General features: G+C 42.0%; 1 protein-coding gene across 2 annotated transcripts in view; it reads left to right on the top strand.

The window, feature by feature from the left end:
* chodl (chondrolectin) overlaps positions 1-19,819 on the top strand; it is a 77,345-nt gene that overhangs the window by 35,734 nt on the left and 21,792 nt on the right. For both annotated transcript variants that reach the window (XM_028801286.2, XM_028801285.2), the window contains exon 2: positions 4,176-4,494. In XM_028801286.2, coding sequence (XP_028657119.1) covers positions 4,176-4,494 — 319 coding nt within the window. The remainder of the gene's footprint in view (positions 1-4,175; positions 4,495-19,819) is intronic.

Here is a 19,819-nt window from a genome sequence, read left to right as displayed (position 1 = left end):
TATGCTGCAGGGAAGCTGCCAACTAGCATCCTGAGGGAGGCAGTGTCCCAAATGAAGCTGCCTTCCTTCATTCTTCCATTTCAGGGCCGTCCCGGCCGGGATAAGCTGCTGGCCGTCTCCTACAATATATAACACGATGTGTGGAGTACAAGTCCAAGGAGGTTCTGCTCAAGCTTTATAACACACTGATGAAGCGTCATCTGGAGTACTGTGTGCAGTTAAAAGAGCTGAGGCTTTTCAGTTTAAGCAGAAGAAGATTAAGAGGTGACATGATGGAAGTGTTTACACTTATGAAGGGAATTAGTCCAGTGGATCAAGATTGTTATTTTAAAACAAGTTCATCAAGAACACAGTGACACAGTTGGAAACTTGTGAAGGGTAAATTTCACACTAGCATTAGGAAGTTTTTATTTACACAGAGAACCATAGACACTTGGAATATGCTACCAAGTAGCGTGGTAGACAGTAAGACTTTAGGGACTTTCAAAACTTTTAGGGACTTTCAAAACTCGACGATGTTTTTTTAGCAGAATTAATTGGATAGGACTGGCAAGCTTTGTTGGGCTGAATGGTCTGTTCTTGCCTAGATTGTTCTAATGTTCTAAAATGCCAAAATTGATACCTATAAAAGAACAAAAAATAAAAATCTCTTATTATGCTGTTGTAAGCCAAGTACATACTGTGTAATAGTGACAACAGGTGCACTGGAGAAGCAAGTGTAAGACAACCCCCAAAAAGGAAATGGTTTTGCAGGTGGTGACCACAAGCAATTGCTCTCTCCTTTTCCTTCCTGATACCCTTCCAGAATGGTACATCCATTCATGCCATCACCAGAAGGTTTGCTGTATTCCCCAGTACACTCTCAAGACCATTGGAGAGATACCAGGAGACAGGCTGTTACACGAAGAGAGCTGGACAGGGCCATAGAAGGGCATGAGTCTTGCAGCAAGACCAGTATCTGCTCCTTTGTGCAAGGAGGAACAGGAGAAGCACTGCCAGAGCCCTACAAAATGACCTCCAGCTGGCTACTGGTGTGCATGCAGAAACAACCTCCATAAGGGTGGCATGAGGGCCTGACATCCTCTAGTGGGACCTGTGTTCACAGCCTATCACCGTGCAGCTAAACTGACATTCGCCAGAGAATACCACAATTGGCAGCCCAGAGATCTTTAATGACTAGAAAAAGTCAGGACTTCGATTTTACATCTCATTTGAAGGACGGCACCATTTTTATAGCACAGTGTCCCCTTCACTGCACTGGGGCATTGGGATCCATATTTAGACCGAATGGAATGCGCCACCTCCTGGCCCCACCAACACCTCTTCCAGCAGCAACCCAAGCTTTTTCCTGGGTGGCTTTCTATTCAAGTACTGCCCAGGCCCACACATGCTTAAAAGAGAAACATTTATTTAGATACAATACAACTGTGCAAGGGACAACCATACTAAAAAGGTGAGGGTGCAGTAGGTGTAGCAGTTTTACCCATGAATCTTACGCAATGGCAAATGGTAGCAGAGTGGCAAGACACAAGGTGGTCATCCAGCATCATCAAAGTCTCTATCAAAATAAAAAATCTCATACCAGACATATTTTTCCAGATGTGGTCTTTAGCAAAAACACAAACAAATGGGCAAGATTGAGGGCTAAAAACACATTGATGGGCTACAGCAATAGTACAACAAATGAGAAATACATCAAGTTCACTCCCCTTCAAAATCAAAAGATGTCGAGCCCTGCTATCAGGTCAGACCTTGCAGAAACCGCTGGGTTCCTAGAACATGATACTATGGTCTGGAGAAGTCTTATCAGAAGTGGTCTTCATGGAAGAGTTGAAACCAAAACCCAGTCCAAAAGACTACCTTACAATCAAAACATAAGAACTGGGGTGAAGAAAAATGGCAACAGGTGACTGAGGAGTCAAAATTTGAAATTTTGGGCTCTTACAGATGGCATTTTGTCCACTGAAGGGCTAGAGAGTGGTACATAGATGAATGACTGCAGGCAATAGTGAAGCACCATGGAGATAGCGATTTGATCAGTATTAATAGCCACATCACTAATAGGAAGTACAGGCAGATTATTTCCATCATGCAATACTATTCTGGAGGCACTTGATTGATCCCATTTTCATTTTACAGCATGGCAGGGACTCTAAACACATGGCCAAAATCATAAAAAAAAAGAAAAAACTTACAGCGAAAAGAGCACAAGATGGTTTGGTCCCTGACAGAACCATGATCTCAAAATCATTGAGTCAGTCTGGGATTACTTGTAGAGATAGAAGCAGGTAAGACAGCCAAGGTCTGCACTGAAAATGCTTGGAACAACTTGCTATGTAAATATCTTCAGAATGCAATTTGTAGCAGAGAACTGCTGATGTTTTTAGTGCAAAGGGTTCTCACACTAAATATTGATTTCATTGGTTTCTTTTTCTGTTTACTGCATTTTCTATGACGCTTGTAATACCAAAATACAAAGATTTTAAGCTGTAGGAAGCTAAAGTCTTCATACTTCATTATCCAAGTGAAATTATCAAAGAAATAAAAACAGCAATCGGTAAGAAAGATACATTAGAAATCACCTGCATCTCCAATGCATATATTGACCTGAATTTCCCCAATATGGTATGCATAGTTCTTATCTGAAATCGCACATGCACATCAGAGGACACCTTCAAAGCTCATCAGAGGTATGTTGTACCACTAACCGTGTCGTTTCCCTTTCCCTCTACAGCTCTGAGAAGACTCCCTTTGGGGCAACTGATTTTGCCCGCCCGTCAGAGCACAATAAGGCTTGTGCTTCCTGGAAAAGGGTGTCAACTGTTGGAGCTTTTTCTTGACCAAGACAAACTTGATGAATAACGGCTATCTTTTGCCTTTTCGGGTTTTTTCTTTCCATTTGAAACTTACTAACAAGATTGTGCCATCATACGCTGTTCTTTGTTATAATTTGTGGAATTAAATGGGATGACCTGGCTGACATTCCAACTTTTTGCATCTCTGGGCTGTGTCATGGAGATCTCAAAATTCCTGATAGCATGGGCATGACAGTAGACACAGGCTGAAAAACAGCAAAGAAATTTGAAACATCTATAAAATCTTAAATTACTCATGTCACATAATCTAAATATCAAGTATCCAGTTGTATGGTCACAATGTCCTAAAAACATGTATTTTAGTTAAAACATTGTCCCTACATTGTTAAATACACCACTTCCAGAAAGAGCTCTCATGCATAACAGAGAATCTCGTGCAGAGAAAATTGAGCTTTTAAATTACAAATAGAAGCTTGTGCTTCTTGTAAACACAAGACAGGACTCAGGCCTGGATGGGGCACCACTCCATCCAACACACACAAACACATCCACACTCACCTTTTACCAGCTCTTTACACACACTGATTAATATTAACAAATATTTGGATTTACACTAAGACTGAGCTGCATCTACCAGCTGATCACATCTGCACATGCAAACCACAAGTCTTATTCTTTGCCCTGTACACTTTTGTTGCAACACCTATTTAGTGACATACATTTGTCTTGGGCACTTTAGTTGCACTGCTCATGGTGGTGTAGCATTTAGTGTTGTTGCCCCATAGCTCTAGAGTCCTAGGTTCAAATCCCGAGCTGATCAAAATCCCTAAGAAGTTTACACGGTTTTCCTTTGTTCATGTGGAAGTTTTTTTTCTGGATCCTGCCATTTCCATTTTCCTGCTAATGGCATACAGTTTGATTGGCAAAACTAAACTGGTCCAGTAAGGGAGAGTCAGGCTGTGTGGTGAATGTGTCATAGTTTGGCTTCCTATCTAGAACTAATTTTTACTTTGTGCCTGATGTTTCTGGAATAGGCACTTGGAATCAGTGGCCCTATATTGGTATACAGTGCCCTCCAATTGTCTCAAACATTATGGTGCCCTGAAATGGGGGATCATGTATAAAATGTGTTATGTTTCTACACGGTGTGACCAAAATATATACAAAAATGCTTAAATTAAAGTCTGAACAGTGCAACTTAATCACGTCTGAAATGTTTGATTTATATGTTTAAGCTGTGGAAGACAGGGGTAAATCAAGGAAAAATGTGTGTTTCTCCCAAACATTATGCAGGGCACTGTATATGGGTCTGTAAAATCAAACAAATAACTAAACATCTCTGTCTTATTTTCTTTATAGGTCAGACTGTTTGCTATGGAGGACCAAAGCATCCATGTTATAAAATAGCTTATTTTCAAGATATGTCCAGCAGAGTAGCATTTAAAGAAGCCAAAAATGCCTGTGAAATTGATGGTGGCACCCTACTCAGCATAGAAAACGAAACTGAACAGAAACTGATAGAGAAACTTCTACATGACCTAACATCATCAGGGTCTGGGGTTTCAGATGGAGACTTCTGGATTGGCCTGACCAGGAATGGGGATGGGGGAGCGCAGACTACTTTTGCAGCCTGTTCTGAGCTTTACAAATGGACAGATGGAAGCGTTTCTGAGTTCAGGTAAGTTAAATGGAGTCAACATGTAGACTCAACACAATGATCAGCATGGTCCATGTAAGTGACTTTGCCACTGTGTTAATGCAGAGCTTTGCTTAGTTTCTTACCTCTGGTTAATTCTAAATTTACACAGTGAGCTTCTTCTTCATTTGGTTGCTCCCGTTACGGGTTGCCAAAGGGGATCCCCCTTTTTCCAAATCTTACTGTCCTCTGCATCTTGCTTTGTTACACCCATCACCTGCATGTCCTCTCTCACCTCATCCATAAACCTTCGCTTAGGCCTTCCTCTTTTCCTCTTGCCTGGTAGCTCTATCTTTAACATCCTTCTCCCAATATACCTAGCATTTCTCCTCTGCACATGTCCAAACCAATGCAATCTCGCCTCTCTGACTTTGTCTCACAAATCGCCCAACCTGAGTTGACCCTCTGATGTACTCATTTCTAATTCTATCCATCCTCATCACACCCAAAGCAAACTTTAGCATCTTTAACTCTGCCACCTCCAGCTGTCATAGCTGTCCTTACTTCCTCCTTGCTAATCCGTTGCACTTCCTGATTCACTATCTTCACATCATCCAACCCTCTCTCTCTCTCATTCTCTTCATTCATCAGCCTCTCAAAGTACTCTTTCCATCTGCTCAACACACTCGCCTCACTTGTGAGTATGTTTCCATATTTATCCTTTATCACCCTAACCTGCTGCACATCTTTCCCAGCTCAGTCATCTCTGTCTTGCCAATCGGTACATGTCCTTTTCTTCCTCCTTAGTGTGCAGCCTCTCATACAACTCATCATGTGCCTTTTCTTTAGCCTTCGCCACCTTTCTCTTCACCTTGTGCCGTATCTCCTTGTACTCTTGTATACTTTCTGCATCTCTCTGACTATCCCACATATTCTTCGACATCCTTTTCCTCTGTATACTCTCCTGTGCTTCCCCATTCCACCACCAGGTATTCTTTTCCTCCTCCCTCTGTTCAGATGTCACGCCAAGCACCCTTCTTGCTGTTACCCTTACTACTTCTGCTGTAGTTACCCAGTCATGTCCATCCTTTTCACAAAATCCACTATCATCTGACCTTTTTCATTCCTCTCTTTGACACCATACCTACCCACAGCCTCCTCGTCTCTTCTGTTCCCTTTACCAACATGCCCATTGAAATCTGCTCCAATCACCACTTTCTGTCCCTTGAGTACACTGTCCATCACTTCATCCAGCTCACTCCAGAAATCATCTTTCTTATCCATCATACACCCAACTTGTGGGGCATATACACTAACAACATTCATCATCACACCCTTCATTTGCAGCTTCATATTCACTTCCAAAACACTCTTGACATACTGTTCCTTCAGAATAACCCCTACTCCATTTCTCCTCCCATCCACACCATGATAGAACAATTTGAATCCACTTCCGATCCACCTGGCCTTACTTCCCTTCCATTTAGTCTCTTGCACGCACAATATATAAACCTTCCTTCTCTCCATCATATCAGCTACCTCTCTCCCCTTACCAGTCATACTGCCAACATTCAAAGTTCCTACCATCAGTTCCACTCTCTTTACCTTCCTCCTCTCCTCCTGCCTCCGGAGACATCGCCCCCCTCTTCTTTCCTTCTTCAGCTAACAGTAGCCCAATTTCCACCATTGTTAATGCAGGTCTTGACCGATCCAGTATGGAAATTTGTATTGTTGTCCGCATATTGATCTGGCAAAATTTTACACCAGATGCCCTTCCTGATGTAAGTGCCAAAGCAAACTCAAAGTAGTAATAGAGCACCAAAATATACATAGATATCAAAACAGGTAAAACAAGAGAAAGGTTTCGGGATCCACCCTGTATATTATAAATACAGTACACCCCCAAATTTCGCTGGGGTTACTTTCCTAGAGCACCGGCGAATTGTGAAAAACAGTGAATTTTGGATGTGGTTAAAAAAATGCCGCTATACATACTGCAATTCATGCATGTGCGTTTTCATTGCCAGAAGCCTTAGATGGTGCAGGGCATTTGGGCATCTTGAGACTTTAACCCTTAAACTGAAACATACTTGGGGGTTAATGCATCCCTGGACTCCAAATACTTTTTTGAAGCACTTTAAGTAAATGTCACAATTCACAAAGAAAAAGTGAAATTTTAATGGAACACATTTTTTTTCATGCAAAGAGCATCACAATTACTGCAACACTGATAATTTTACACACTGCTAATGAACTGTAAAAACTATTTAAAAAACTACTGGAACAATATGTACAAAGTGCAACTGATGCCATGGATGAAATCACTGAGCCAACTGCGCTTGAATTGGCTGCACACAAGCACACAGAGGTAAGCGCTGATGCTTGTAGGCTTGTCTAGTGCAGTGGCTCAATCCCAGGGACAGTGAGGCTGCAGTGCTGCAGGGTGTCACGCTTGGGTCACAGAATTGCACAGAAACACAGGAGATTGTAGAGACAGGAACTTTATTCAAACACTTCAAACAAACATGTCTCTTTCAGAAGTAAAACAAGCTCAGTATGCAGTTAGTTCTCGTTTAAAAGAATAGGCAGACATCATAGGGGAGCACAACAGGAGCGCGACCCCCAACAGGAGCAGAGAATGTCTTTGGGGGGACAGAAACAAAGCAATCAGCCAAAAAGGACAGGTGCTGTTCACGCTTTTAAGTAAGCGTAGCATCGCGCATGTTTTGTCTTGGTAGAGTAATATGTTGCTCTACTTTCCCCTATTGTATCATTAATAAGTAGCCTTTGTCAAAATGCCTAAATCTCACAGACTTACCACTGTTTATAAGGTATTATAGTATATAACTTATCCCCACCTTCCCTTCTATATCTATAACCTCAGGCAATTAGGTGTAGTAAAAAGACAAGCAGGAGTTAAGTTACACATAAAATAATGTTTTATTGATAATAATCATAAATAATAACAATATGCAAAGTACATTTGAATATTGGCAACCATACAACCTGATTAAATGGTGATGTATAGTTTCAGGCAGCACACAGACTTGTTAGTTACTTAAAAATGCCTCTAGTTAAGGCATCATTGGTGCTCAGCTTTCTTCAGAACAGGCCACAAGCCTGTTCAATATGGCTGCCGAGCTGTGCTCCCCATTGTGTTGTCCTTTCAGTTCATGGTGTGATAGTCTTCATCAGTTGTAAGAGAGATATGCTTCTTCATGATCAGAGGTTAGTAAGAGGGAGAGAATGTGGTTGAACAAGCAGATTTATAGATTCTCTGTCCAACCCCTACAGCCAATAGGACATCATGGTACTGAAAAGCTTCTGATAGAAGCCAATTCCAAACAGCCATGCTTCAGACCAATGGGCAAAGACAATCTTAATACATCTGCCATCGTCCAAAACCATATGTTAAAGTCCAGCTTGGCTTCCTTGCAGGGGCTGAAAGACTTTAGCAGAGAAACACTTGCCAAACTTGTTTAAGGCACATCCCCCCCATCTCTGTCGTAAAATTCAAAAAGACCCATTCCTAAAAGGGGGGGGGGGGGGGTAAACACTCACTAATGCACTAATGTAACACTAAATTACATTGCTTTGCCTAAATTGCAAATAAAGACATAAAATAAAATATTTATCAAGTTATATGCAAACTCTTACATCACAACAGTGCGAGAAGCATATCACGCAACTGAGTAGCCGCAAGTAAGCCCAGCAAGTAAGATTCCAATGTGAAAGTAGTCTATCAACGTTTTTTAAGAAGGGTTTTTTGAGGAGCGTCCATGTCTTCTAGGGGTGCATTCAGCCCCCCTGCTCACAAGGGTCTGGCAGTGGTCATGAGCTGGCTGCTCAATGAATGTACGGTACTGACTGATCAGCTCCTTCATGCTCGCAAATGGCACTGGGAAACGACTATAGCCGGTTGTGTCAGTTTAAGGGTTCAAAGGAACAAAACGGAAAACACAAGAACACTCAGCTGGAGATGCATCACAGTCAATCAGCAGCAAGGAGAAATGAATAATGCTGTAGCGGTCCAGTTCCCCAAAGATTTACACTGTCGAGAAGACAGCGATTTATTTATTTTTATGGTGGAGATTCCAGGGACGCAGCCAGCATTGGCCCGACCCACACGCACTCACAAACAGAGACAAAAACAAAGCAAACCAGTAATCAAACAGCAAATAAAGAATGTAATGAAAACAAATTAAAACAACGATACCACCCCTGTTCCCCTTACGCTAATTATACATTAAATACAACAAAGCACAAAGAAAACACACACAGTAAATCATGAAAAACGTTCATGAAAAACAGCAACGGATGAAATGTAATGATGAAAATAGATAGTCCTGAGATCCGCACGTTGAATAAGAATGTAAAGATAGTCCTACCACAATTTACTGAAATGGTGAAGATGGGTGGACAGATTCAGGAGCACGTCTTTCTTTGCAGGATGGCCATGAATCCACTTACAGTCCTCATGTACACAGGCAGACGGCAGACAATTAAGACGCCAATCACGAAACGATCCAGGACAAAATGAATAAGTACAGGTAACCCAACAGAAGGCAGACAGACAGGAACTTGAAACACAAATTCCAAAAACTTTTTTTTTTGCTTTTGGTCACCGGCCCCCTTTTTAAAAGCCGCGCTGACATCCTTTGACCCCAACAGCCCCAGCACCCTCAGCAGAAGACCAATCGGAGCCACTGCAGGGACTGCTGGGAGTTGCACTTTCACCATCCCAACCTGCGTTTTCCTCTACAGTTGCTTCCTGTTCTCTCTACAGTGCAGTATTGCCACGAAAAAGCCATAAAAATTGCTGAGGATATTTGTGGTTTCGGCTAACAATTATTAGATCGGTTATAAGGAAAAATATGTGAATGACTGAGGCCGCGAACTCTGAACTGTGACTTCGCGGGGGCTACTGTATTGCTGTGAAGCCAAATTCAATGATGCTGAGTAATCTCAAAAGACCGAGTCCAAAACGGGATTGTTAAGTCTGGAAACCTGGAGGTTTTTATAGCTGGGAGGAAGGAAGAGGCAGGTCTTTGGAACAGTAGCAGGAATTGAAGTCAGGATCTGGGTTCTGTCTGGAAGTACTATCTGTGGAGGACAGGTTTTGTGGTTCTGTAGGAAGAGGAGAAAAGTTGTTACTACACTCTGCCTACCCCCTATCCTGTCCAGTATGTTTGATGAAGCCCCTTTATTGCCTCCTATGCACACGTGTGACAATAAATAGAATTTTATTTGTCCCCAGGGGGAAATTTGGCTTTTTATAGAAGCACTAGACATTAAGCCCGTTACAATAACGGGCGCTAGAACAGTAGTCCATAAACATTAGTAGGAACAGTCTATATTAAATGGCAAGGGACCTTTTACCTCATTAAATTTTTCCCGTAAAATGCCTGTAATTTTCTCTGACAGTAATACTGGCTTTGCTGTCTGTAATATGCGTTTAATTTTCTGTCAGAACGGTGGGCAATCAGCAGATTCTCCTCAGCAACTGATGTAATGTGCGCGAAAATAAATCTACTTTTAAAAGTCATCATATTGTAATATCATGAAAATTCGTATATTTAGGAAAACCCCTTCAACGACTGACACTTTACACTTTACCGGGCCAAGCTTCTTAATCACAAATCTGACATCCTCAGAGTGAACACTTGCACAACAATGGGGAAGCTGGTCTCCGCGTCTCAGTACCTGATTGGATTTTTCGTGTTTTATGTTTTAGGTCTTACCTCATTTACCGAAATCCGATTGGATCTGCCGCGCGTTATTTTATAGGTCCCGCCCTCTCTGTCTTGTGTGACACGTCAGGCGGCCTTTGAAGCATCTGCTTTGAAGCATCGCACCGTGCCCTGCGCATGCGCACTTCACCAGAAGACACACACACACGGACACTGGACGCACACAGGGGTTTTATTAAAGAGGATAAATAGGGAGATAAGCAAGTAAATAAATAAATAAATAAATAGATAAATAAATAAATACACACACTTTGGTCTGAACACAAACCAGAATGACTATAACACAAGAAAAATAAAAAGAAAGAGAAGTACTTATTTGGCTGTTACAGTCACAGTGAACAATTATGCACATGTATTGCTGTTGATATAAAGGAGCCCCAGTAGTGTTTCTTGACACATTTCTGTTGAATAATTTATTGGGTGAGAGTCCTCAGTGTTAGAGTGTCAGAGAGAGGATGTGTAGCATTATTCATAATGGCACTCTGTTTTGTTTTAATTCTCTCCTTTGCTACAACTTCCAGATTGGTTGCAAAGACACCTTTCAATCAAAGTAAGCCATACAAATTGTAAGCTATGGCAGTAATTATTAAGGTCTTTAAAAGCAAATTATATTGTTTTATTTATCTTACTGCCAATACTAGTTGGGTGACACCTTTTATTGGCTAACTGAACTGATTACAATATGCAAGCTCTTGAGGCAACTGAGGCCTCTTCTTCAGGCAGGTTGTAATCTATTACAATATATGACAACCTGCCTGAAGAAGGGGCCTCAGTTGCCTTGAAAGCTTGCATATTGTAATCGGTTCTGTTAGCCAATAAAAGTGTCATTTTTCTTGACTTCTCCTTATTGCCAATTAAAATATTTCAGTGCCACATTTAATCTGTTTTATTAAACCACTTAACTTGGTGGGCCAAACAAAGCCAATAATGCTACGGCTTTTATGCCCATTGAGCAGTCCCATGCCACCTATTGAGTTTAAGTGCTACAGTAAAGCTAAAATGTGTCTGACAGTTATCAGCAAAAGTACTGATTAAGTCTATAATACCTTCTGCAGAATTATTTGTAATGTCTGTTACAGAAGGCAAAACAATTTTATTAGCAACCACTACTTTAACCATAACAGGATAAACAAGAGAAGACAGAGTCGATAAAACATTCAAACTTAATGTTTGTAGGTTTGAAATGAAAAATGCAGAGATACAGAAAAATGGTAAAAAATCAATACACAAAATTTATCAATGATTAATTTTATCCATCCTTCTAACCATTTCTTATACCGACATGTTTAATGCATTCAGTGTCAAGTAAAGTCTAGCAGAAAGCAATGTTGTGATATTGATTGGAAAGTTGTTGAGCGTTCAGGTCATGCATCAGTCAACTAAAGAAGAAAACATATTTAATTGTGGGATCAAGGAAGAGTTGTCAAACAAAAACAGAGATAAAAACACCTACTACAGTCTTTAAGGACATTTTAATAATTCCCTTAAGTGTACTTCAGCTTTTTTACAGACTTTGAAATATCTGGTGCAGGTCAAAGCCATCCACTGGCAAAAGGATGATTGAACATTTAGGTTCCGTCTTCTGAAATTAGGTGGCACTGACTGGCAGGTGTTGATTACCATCAAAGAAATTTTGTTCTTGGTGCCAGAAAGATGGCATTGAAAATACTTGATGAACAAATGACAGCTCGGCTAGGTACAGTGAAGCTACTAAGACATAAAATGAATTGTGTGAAAAATATTCAGGCTTGGGCAACAGTTTCCTACTGGATTTCTTATTATTTTGCATTTTATTAATCAAATACATTTAAACAGGCAAAAAGCTGTAAAAGGATGAATGTCAATAATTCCTTCATTTTCTTTAACTACATATTTCAGTTTGTGTTTGCTTAATAGCAAGAATAGCAGTACAGTACATTCAGTATTTTATTTTGATCAGCAGTAATTATTTCTTTTTATAAATTCATTAACTGGTTTGTTAGGGGTGCCACATACACTGTAGTATGTAATATCTGTCACAATGCTTTGAATTATTTTAAAGTTGAGATAAACTTCCCTGTTAAGTTTGCATACCCTATGTTTGCTCTGGTTTTTCCCTAGGATCCAAACTAGAAGTATTTTTTTCTAGGATGTATCTAGCAGCGATTCACACTTTCTGGAAAATAGTTCTTTAAAAACTACAGCCATTGCAAAAATGTTGCATTTCACTCCATTGTGTGCTGAATGCTTAAGGTGAGCAATTGCTTAGGCTATGTTTGTTTTCATTGTGAGGGAAAACAACCAGAAGATGAAGGAATCAAAGTTCACATTGAGAAATGAAGTCTATTTAACAAACAGATATCTAAGTACCAAGAGGAGCTAAACAAAATAAATGCCAGAGGCAGAATACAAGCCAGAGATGAAATCACAGAAAGAAGGAAGGTTCCTGATCATTGATTTCTATTTATGAGGTTGATCCAATGCTATGGTAACAAGTAGCTGTGCATCACCATCATCAGAGCGTGATGACTGGAGTTGTAACATCATCTCGGTGTCACATAGCTGGCATTGAGCATAGTAAAAAGAAACAACATGGCTGGGCAAAGACCTTCAGCAAATTGCAGCAACCTTTTAAAAAATAAGACCAAATGGCACTGCTTGTGCAATAAAAAGTAGCGTTGATCAGCAAGATTCACCAAAATATAGGCTAGCATGACACACACAGCTGTAGCAGCCATGTATTAAATTTCTACACGTGTGTTCTGTAGATATACTCCACATCCAATTTTACATAGATGCCCTGTCTGCTTTGCCACATTACATGTCACTAACCATGTGCCACTCCAAGCCAAAAAGAAAACTCTCAGTATTTTCATTCGAGTTGTATATTAACTGACCATAACAAGAATATTATGAGTACGGCCACTGAATATCTAATTCTGATCCCTCCGTACTGCATGGCTAATCTTGTATGCCTGCTGAATGCATAAGCAATTAGCCATGTGGCAAGCGACGAGTCAAAGCAAACCTTAAAGGAGACTCATCATCACTGGTTATGAGACCTACCACTGTGGAGTCATAAGCAAACTTGATGATAGTCTTGCTGGAGTAATTTAGTATACAGTCATAAGTGTAAAAGGGCATAGAGAAGTGGGCTCAGTACACAGCCCTGAGGGGAACCAGTGGTGGATGGAGAGGCTGTGGGGGAAAATTCTAACAGTTTGTCGGTGACCAGCGAGGAAATCCTTCATCCAAGCGCAGTAGGAGGAGGGAAAAGTTCAGGAGATACAGCTTATCGATTAGTATACTAGGGGCGATTGTATTAATTGTAATCGCTATAATTGACAAATAACATCCTTAAATAGGTCCCTGAGTGTTGCATCTATTTGATCTGTAAGCAAACTTGTGAGGGTCGAAGGTGTCAGGGAAGCTGGCTATAATGTGCTGAGCAATAAGCCTTTCAAAACATTTCACGACTGTTGACATCAATGCAATTGGTCTGTAGTCATTAAGGTTATTAATGACTGACTTTTAAGGGACAGGGATGATAGTAGCTGACTTAACACAGGGAAGAAAGGTGGCCTGTGCTAGTGACAGATTCAGTAAATTAGTAAGGCTCCTGCCAACTGGTCGGCACAAGCTTTAAGTACCATGCCAAGTATGCCATCTGGTCCAGCAGCTTTCCTCTGATTCACTCTCTTGAGCACCCTTCTCACTAGAAGTTCCTGAAAAGTGAGCATGTCACACCTGGGAGTCATTGGGGGCAGAGGGTCAATGTGAGACCACCATGCCTTAAGCAGGCAAAGAAAAGATTTAGTTCCTCTGCCAAAGATGCATCAGCACAGATTGGTACCTGGGTACTGTTTTTGGGGCTGATGATTTGCTGTATTCCCTGCCACACCTGCTGTGGGTTATTACCTGTCACATGGGCCTCTACTTTGCTCTTATAGGCCATTTTACCAGTTTTGATGCCTCTCCTCAGATTTGCTCTTGTTGCACTCTACTGGGCCCTATTCTTGGACTTGAAGGCAATGTTTTGGTTTCTCAACTTAGACTGAACCTCATTGGTCATCCATGGTTTTTGGTTGAGGTAGACCACTATGTGTTTATCAGAGAGGTAAGGCTCTGTTAGTATGCTTTAGGTTGAAATAAATACGGTCCAGTGTGTTCTTCCCCCAGTGGAGCACTGTATATATTGAACAAATTTAGGGAGTACAGTCTGTAAGGACATGCATGATTAAATATGAACACCATTGGGATAAGCTTGTTGATGTTTGTTGATCACATCAAGTTCAAGTTCAAGTTCAAGTAGGCTTTATTGTCACTTCAACCATATACAGTTAGTACACAGTGAAACGAAACAACGTTCCTCCAGGACCAAGGTGCTACATGCAACATAAATTTACAACATAAATTAACAGAAAAACTAAACTAACTAACTATGAGGCCTAGTTAGCTGGCTAGCAGAGACAAGACAGATTGACCTAACATAAATTACCTAACATGAATTACTTAACATGAATTACAACATAAATCAACAAAAAACTAACTAACTATCTAAGGAAGACTTTTTTAACCAGACAGCAGACAACAAAGTGCACGTGCAATGTGCAAACAAAAGCAACAAGTGACAGTGCGACGAAAACACAAACGTAACATAATAATATGGTGTTGTGGTGATGAGTTGAGGTAGTGGAGAAACAGTAAACATTCCTTAGTTTAGCAGCAAAAAAAAAATTAGGAAGTAAAGAAGTTAGTGCAAAAAGTAGACCAGTAATGGATATTGTGCAAAAAAAGAAAGCATTTACAGGTTGGTGTGTACGATAGTTTGGTAGTGTAGGTCAGTGTGTTTGCGCTTGTGTTGATTAGTCAGTCCAATCTCAATGTTTTGAGGTAGTTGAGTTAAGCTAAGTGATAATGTTTGTGTGTGTGTGTGTGTGTGCGTGCGTGTGTGTGTGTTTATCAGTCCAGTCCCTTTTTGTTGAGGAGACGGATGGCTTGTGGAAAAAAGCTGTTGCACAGTCTGGATGTGTGTGCCCGAATGCTTCGGTACCTTTTTCCAGATGGCAGGAGGGTGAAGTGTGTGTGAGAGGGGTGTGTCCGATCAGCCACAATGCTGGTGGCTTTGCGGATGCAGCGTGTGGTGTAGATGTCTTCAATAGAGGGGAGAGAGACCCCGATGATCTTCTCTGCTGTCCTCACTATCCGCTGTAGGGTCTTGCGGTCCGATATGGCACAATTCCCAAACCAGACAGTGATGCAGCCGCTCAGGATGCTCTCGATAGTTCCTCTATAGAAGGTGGTCAGGATCGGTGGTGGGAGCTGGGCCTTTCTCAGTCTTCTCAGAAAGAAGAGACGCTGTTGGGCTTTCTTGTGTAGGGAGCTGGTGTTGAGGGACCAGCTGAGGTCCTTCTCCAGGTGGACGCCCAGGAATTTGGTGCTGTCGACGATCTCCACAGAGGAGCCGTTGATGCTCAGCGGAGAATGGTCACCTCGTGTCCTCCTAAAGTCAACAACCATCTCCTTTGTCTTGTCAACATTCAGAGACAGGTTGTTGTCTTTGCACCAGTCCGTTAGCCCCTGCACTTCCTCTCTGTACGCTGACTCGTCGTTCTTGCTAATGAGACCCACCACGGTCGTGTCATCAGCGAACTTAATGATGTGATTTGAACTGTGTGTTGCTACACAGTCGTGAGTCAGCAGTGTGAACAGCAGGGGACTGAGCACACAGCCTTGTGGGGCACCAGTGCTCAGTGTGGTGGTGCTGGAGGTGCAGTTCCCGATCCGTACTGACTGAGGCCTTCCGGTCAGAAAGTCCAGGATCCAGTTGCAGAGGGAGGTGTTCAGGCCCAACAGGCTCAGCTTCCCGATCAGTTGTTGGGGGATGATCGTGTTGAATGCTGAGCTGAAATCTATGTACAGCATTCGAACGTATGTGTCCTTTTTGTCCAAGTGTGTGAGGGCAAGATGGAGTGCAGTGGAGATGGCGTCGTCCGTTGAGCAGTTAGGACGGTACGCAAATTGCAGTGGGTCCAGTGAGGGGGGCAGCAGGGTCTTGATGTGTCTCATGACGAGCCGCTCGAAGCACTTCATGATGGTGGGTGTAAGTGCAACAGGACGGTAGTCATTGAGACAGGACACAGAAGACTTCTTGGGCACGGGTACGATGGTGGTGGCCTTGAAGCACGTGGGAACGACGGTGCTGCTCAGAGAGATGTTGAAGATGTCGGTAAGAACATCTGCCAGCTGTTCTGCACATTCTCTGAGCACTCTGCCTGTGATGTTGTCTGGTCCAGCAGCTTTACGTGGGTTGACTCTGCGTAGAGTTTTCCTCACATCCGCTGTAGTGAGACACAGTACCTGGTCGTTCAGAGGAGGGGTGGTCTTCCTCGCCGCCACGTCGTTCTGCCTGTCGAACCGAGCGTAGAAGTTGTTCAGCGCATCTGGGAGGGAGCCGTCACCGTCACAGGCAGGTGATGTCGTCCTGTAGTGTGTGATGGCTTGTAAGCCCTGCCACATGCACCGTGTGTCTCCGCTGTCTATGAAGTGATTGTGGATTCTCTGGGCGTGTGCGCGCTTCGCCTCTCTGATGGCCCGAGAGAGTTTGGCCCTTGCTCTTCAAAGGGCCACCTTGTCTCCCGCTTTGAAGGCAGAGTCTCGGGTCCTCAAAAGTGCACGCACTTCCGCAGTAATCCACGGTTTCTGGTTGGGTCGTGAGATGATGTTCTTGGAGACAGTGACGTCATCGGTGCACTTACTGATGTAGCTGGTCACTGATGAAGTGTACTCCTCCAAGTCAGTGAAGTCGCCGTAAGTTGCAGCCTCCCTAAACATGTTCCAGTCAGTGCTCTCGAAACAATCCTGAAGAGCAGAGATGGCTCCTGCTGGCCAGGTTTTCACTTGCTTCAGAACCGGTTTTGAACGCCTGACGAGTGGTCTGTATGCTGGAATTAGCATAACAGAGATGTGGTCTGAGTAGCCGAGGTGGGGGCGGGGCTCAGCCCAATATGCGCCGGGGATGTTTGTGTAAACAAGATCCAGCGTGTTTTCCCCTCTCGTTGCAAAGTCCACATATTGATGGAATCTAGGAAGCACTGACTTGAGATTTGCATGGTTGAAATCTCCAGCAACAATAAACAGTCCATCCGGGTGTGTATTTTGCAGCTCACTGATCTTTGTATACAGTTCCCATAGCGCTTCCTTAGCATTAGCGCCAGGTGGAATGTACACTCCGATAATGAAAACGGTGGTGAATTCCCGTGGTAAATAAAAAGGTCTGCATCTAACAGTCACAAACTCCACTAGCGATGAGCAATAACTAGAAACTAGCACAGAGTTCTTGCACCATTTCGTGTTGATGTAAACACACAAGCCGCCACCGCGAGTCTTACCGCACAGAGCTGCATTTCTGTCGGCGCGAAACGAGGCCAGCCCATCATGTAGGTAGGCGAGGGCTGAGCTAATGTCAGTGTTAGGAGGCATATGAACAGCAGTAATGATCAATGCAGTCAGCCCCCTTGGTAGATAGAAAGGTCTGCATAAAACTGTTATTGCTTCCAAATCAGGAGAGCAGTGTGTGTATAAAATCTTTCTGTTTGTACACCAGTCATTGTTTATATGCTTGCAAATACCCCCACCTTTCTTCTTGCCGGAGTCTCAGTTCCTGTCAAGGTGGTAAATGGTATGGCGGGCCAGTTGCCCTACGGTGTCCAGGATAAGCAGGTGCAGCCAGGTTTCCGTAATGATCATCACACAATATTCACAAACACAGAAGTTTGTAGCCATCAGTAATTCCAGATCATCTAATTTGTGGACGATGGATCTGGCATATGTGAAGAAGGGACTTATGCTGCTGCTTCCTTAGTCTAACCAGAAGGCCCACCCGGCATCCATGCTTCTACTTGTGCTCCTGACAATGTCTGCATTGCCTCTCAGACCCAATAATAATTCAAGGAGCTCCTGGAGGCTTCACTATATCCTGGTGTATGTTGTTAATCTGCTAGTAACTGCTTGTAATGTCCATATGGCATCATAATCCAATATAAACAAGTCCATACGCCTATACAAATCCATCTTAGCACACCTTGCGCATAATACATACATACACATTAACACAACCAAGCACCAAAAAGAGCCCCCAAGGAGCACTATAAATGTTTTATTTTCTTTGTGGGTATGGTTCCATCTGCATCTTTTGTTGATTGATGCACAGTGTACCCACGGAGCACTGCTGTTTCACAGCTCAGGTCACATTTTCAGGCACTAGGAGAACTGTCTGCATCTTAACATCAGCAAAACCAATGAAGTGGTTATTGAATTTCACTGCACCAAAGGGCCTCTGTGTGTCTGTTCACTATTCAAGGAGTGGATGTAGAGGTGGTGCACTTCTACTCTGGAATGCAGAGGAACTACAGTATATAAGAAAGGACAGAGCAGGCATTTTTTCCTTAGGAGACTGTGTTCCAGTAATGTGGGAAGTGACATCCTTCACATCTTCTATAACTGTTTGATGACCAGTGTGATTTTCTATGCTATGGTGTGCTGGGCTGGTAACATCACTTCAAGAGAGGCCCACCAAATCAACAAGCTAATTAAAAGTGTGCTAGAGTTTCCACGGAGCAATATCAGATATGTTATATTATAGAAAGCTTTGTTAAAAGAATGGTCAAATTTCAAGAAATTAAATGGTAATGGACCTGTTTGTAGGTTCTACAGTTAAGGGAGAGGGCAGCATATCATACTTGGGCATATATGAATAAGGGATGCTCACCAAATAATATATGGAGAAGTATGGGTGTCATAATAAAGCAAACACAAACCCCCCAAATCAACACAAAAACCTAAAAGCTCAAAATAGCTTATTTCAATAACTCAATAATTCAAAACTCAATTGTAAAAATCACACTGAAAGAATAATGCATGAATACTCAAACAAATGAATGAGCATCGAAAAAAAAGAAATATATAAACTGTCACAGCTGTATTCTGAACCTGACAGTAGCCACCCAACACTTCTGTCACCTCGCTAAAAAGAAAGGAGAGGGATTCAGCTTCCCAGCAACCATGGCAACTTACACGTCAGGAAAAGAAAAACTGCGAACAAAACTCCAGCCTCACCTGTCTTTTTGCACTGAGTTTTTACTTCTGTCTTAAGCCAGATCTCCATTTTCTCCCAAATTATAAATTACATCTAATTTTTTAATAGGTATATACATATTTTGAAGTATGCTATTTCAGTTACAACTAGTGATCTACATTGCATGCAGTATACAGAATATATGTGGCAGTATTCCTTTGGATTAGCTTTTGACTAAGGATTGAAGTCTGTCTTCTGCAAGCTGTTACTGTGATAGGCTTTGGTGCTAAGTGACAATAAACGGGAGAAGGAAGTAAAGAAAACAGATAAATTAAGTGTAAGAAGATAAAACAAGCCGAAAAATATATCAGTCATGTGAAAAAGTAAGTACACCCTAGGCAATCCTTTTTCTTTTCCTAACATACAGTAGGTAGACATATCAAGATTTTATCTTCTTTTAAACAGTGTCATTAAATAAAGGTGATGTAATTTAAAAAAATACATCTTAACTTTGCAATAATGTATTAAATGAAAAACGAACAGATTTGCCATTTCTGTCTGC

This window comes from Erpetoichthys calabaricus, chromosome 4 (assembly GCF_900747795.2).
Source record: "Erpetoichthys calabaricus chromosome 4, fErpCal1.3, whole genome shotgun sequence".
In the NCBI taxonomy this organism is placed as follows: domain Eukaryota; kingdom Metazoa; phylum Chordata; class Cladistia; order Polypteriformes; family Polypteridae; genus Erpetoichthys; species Erpetoichthys calabaricus.
This window is presented reverse-complemented; position numbering and strand designations above follow the sequence as displayed.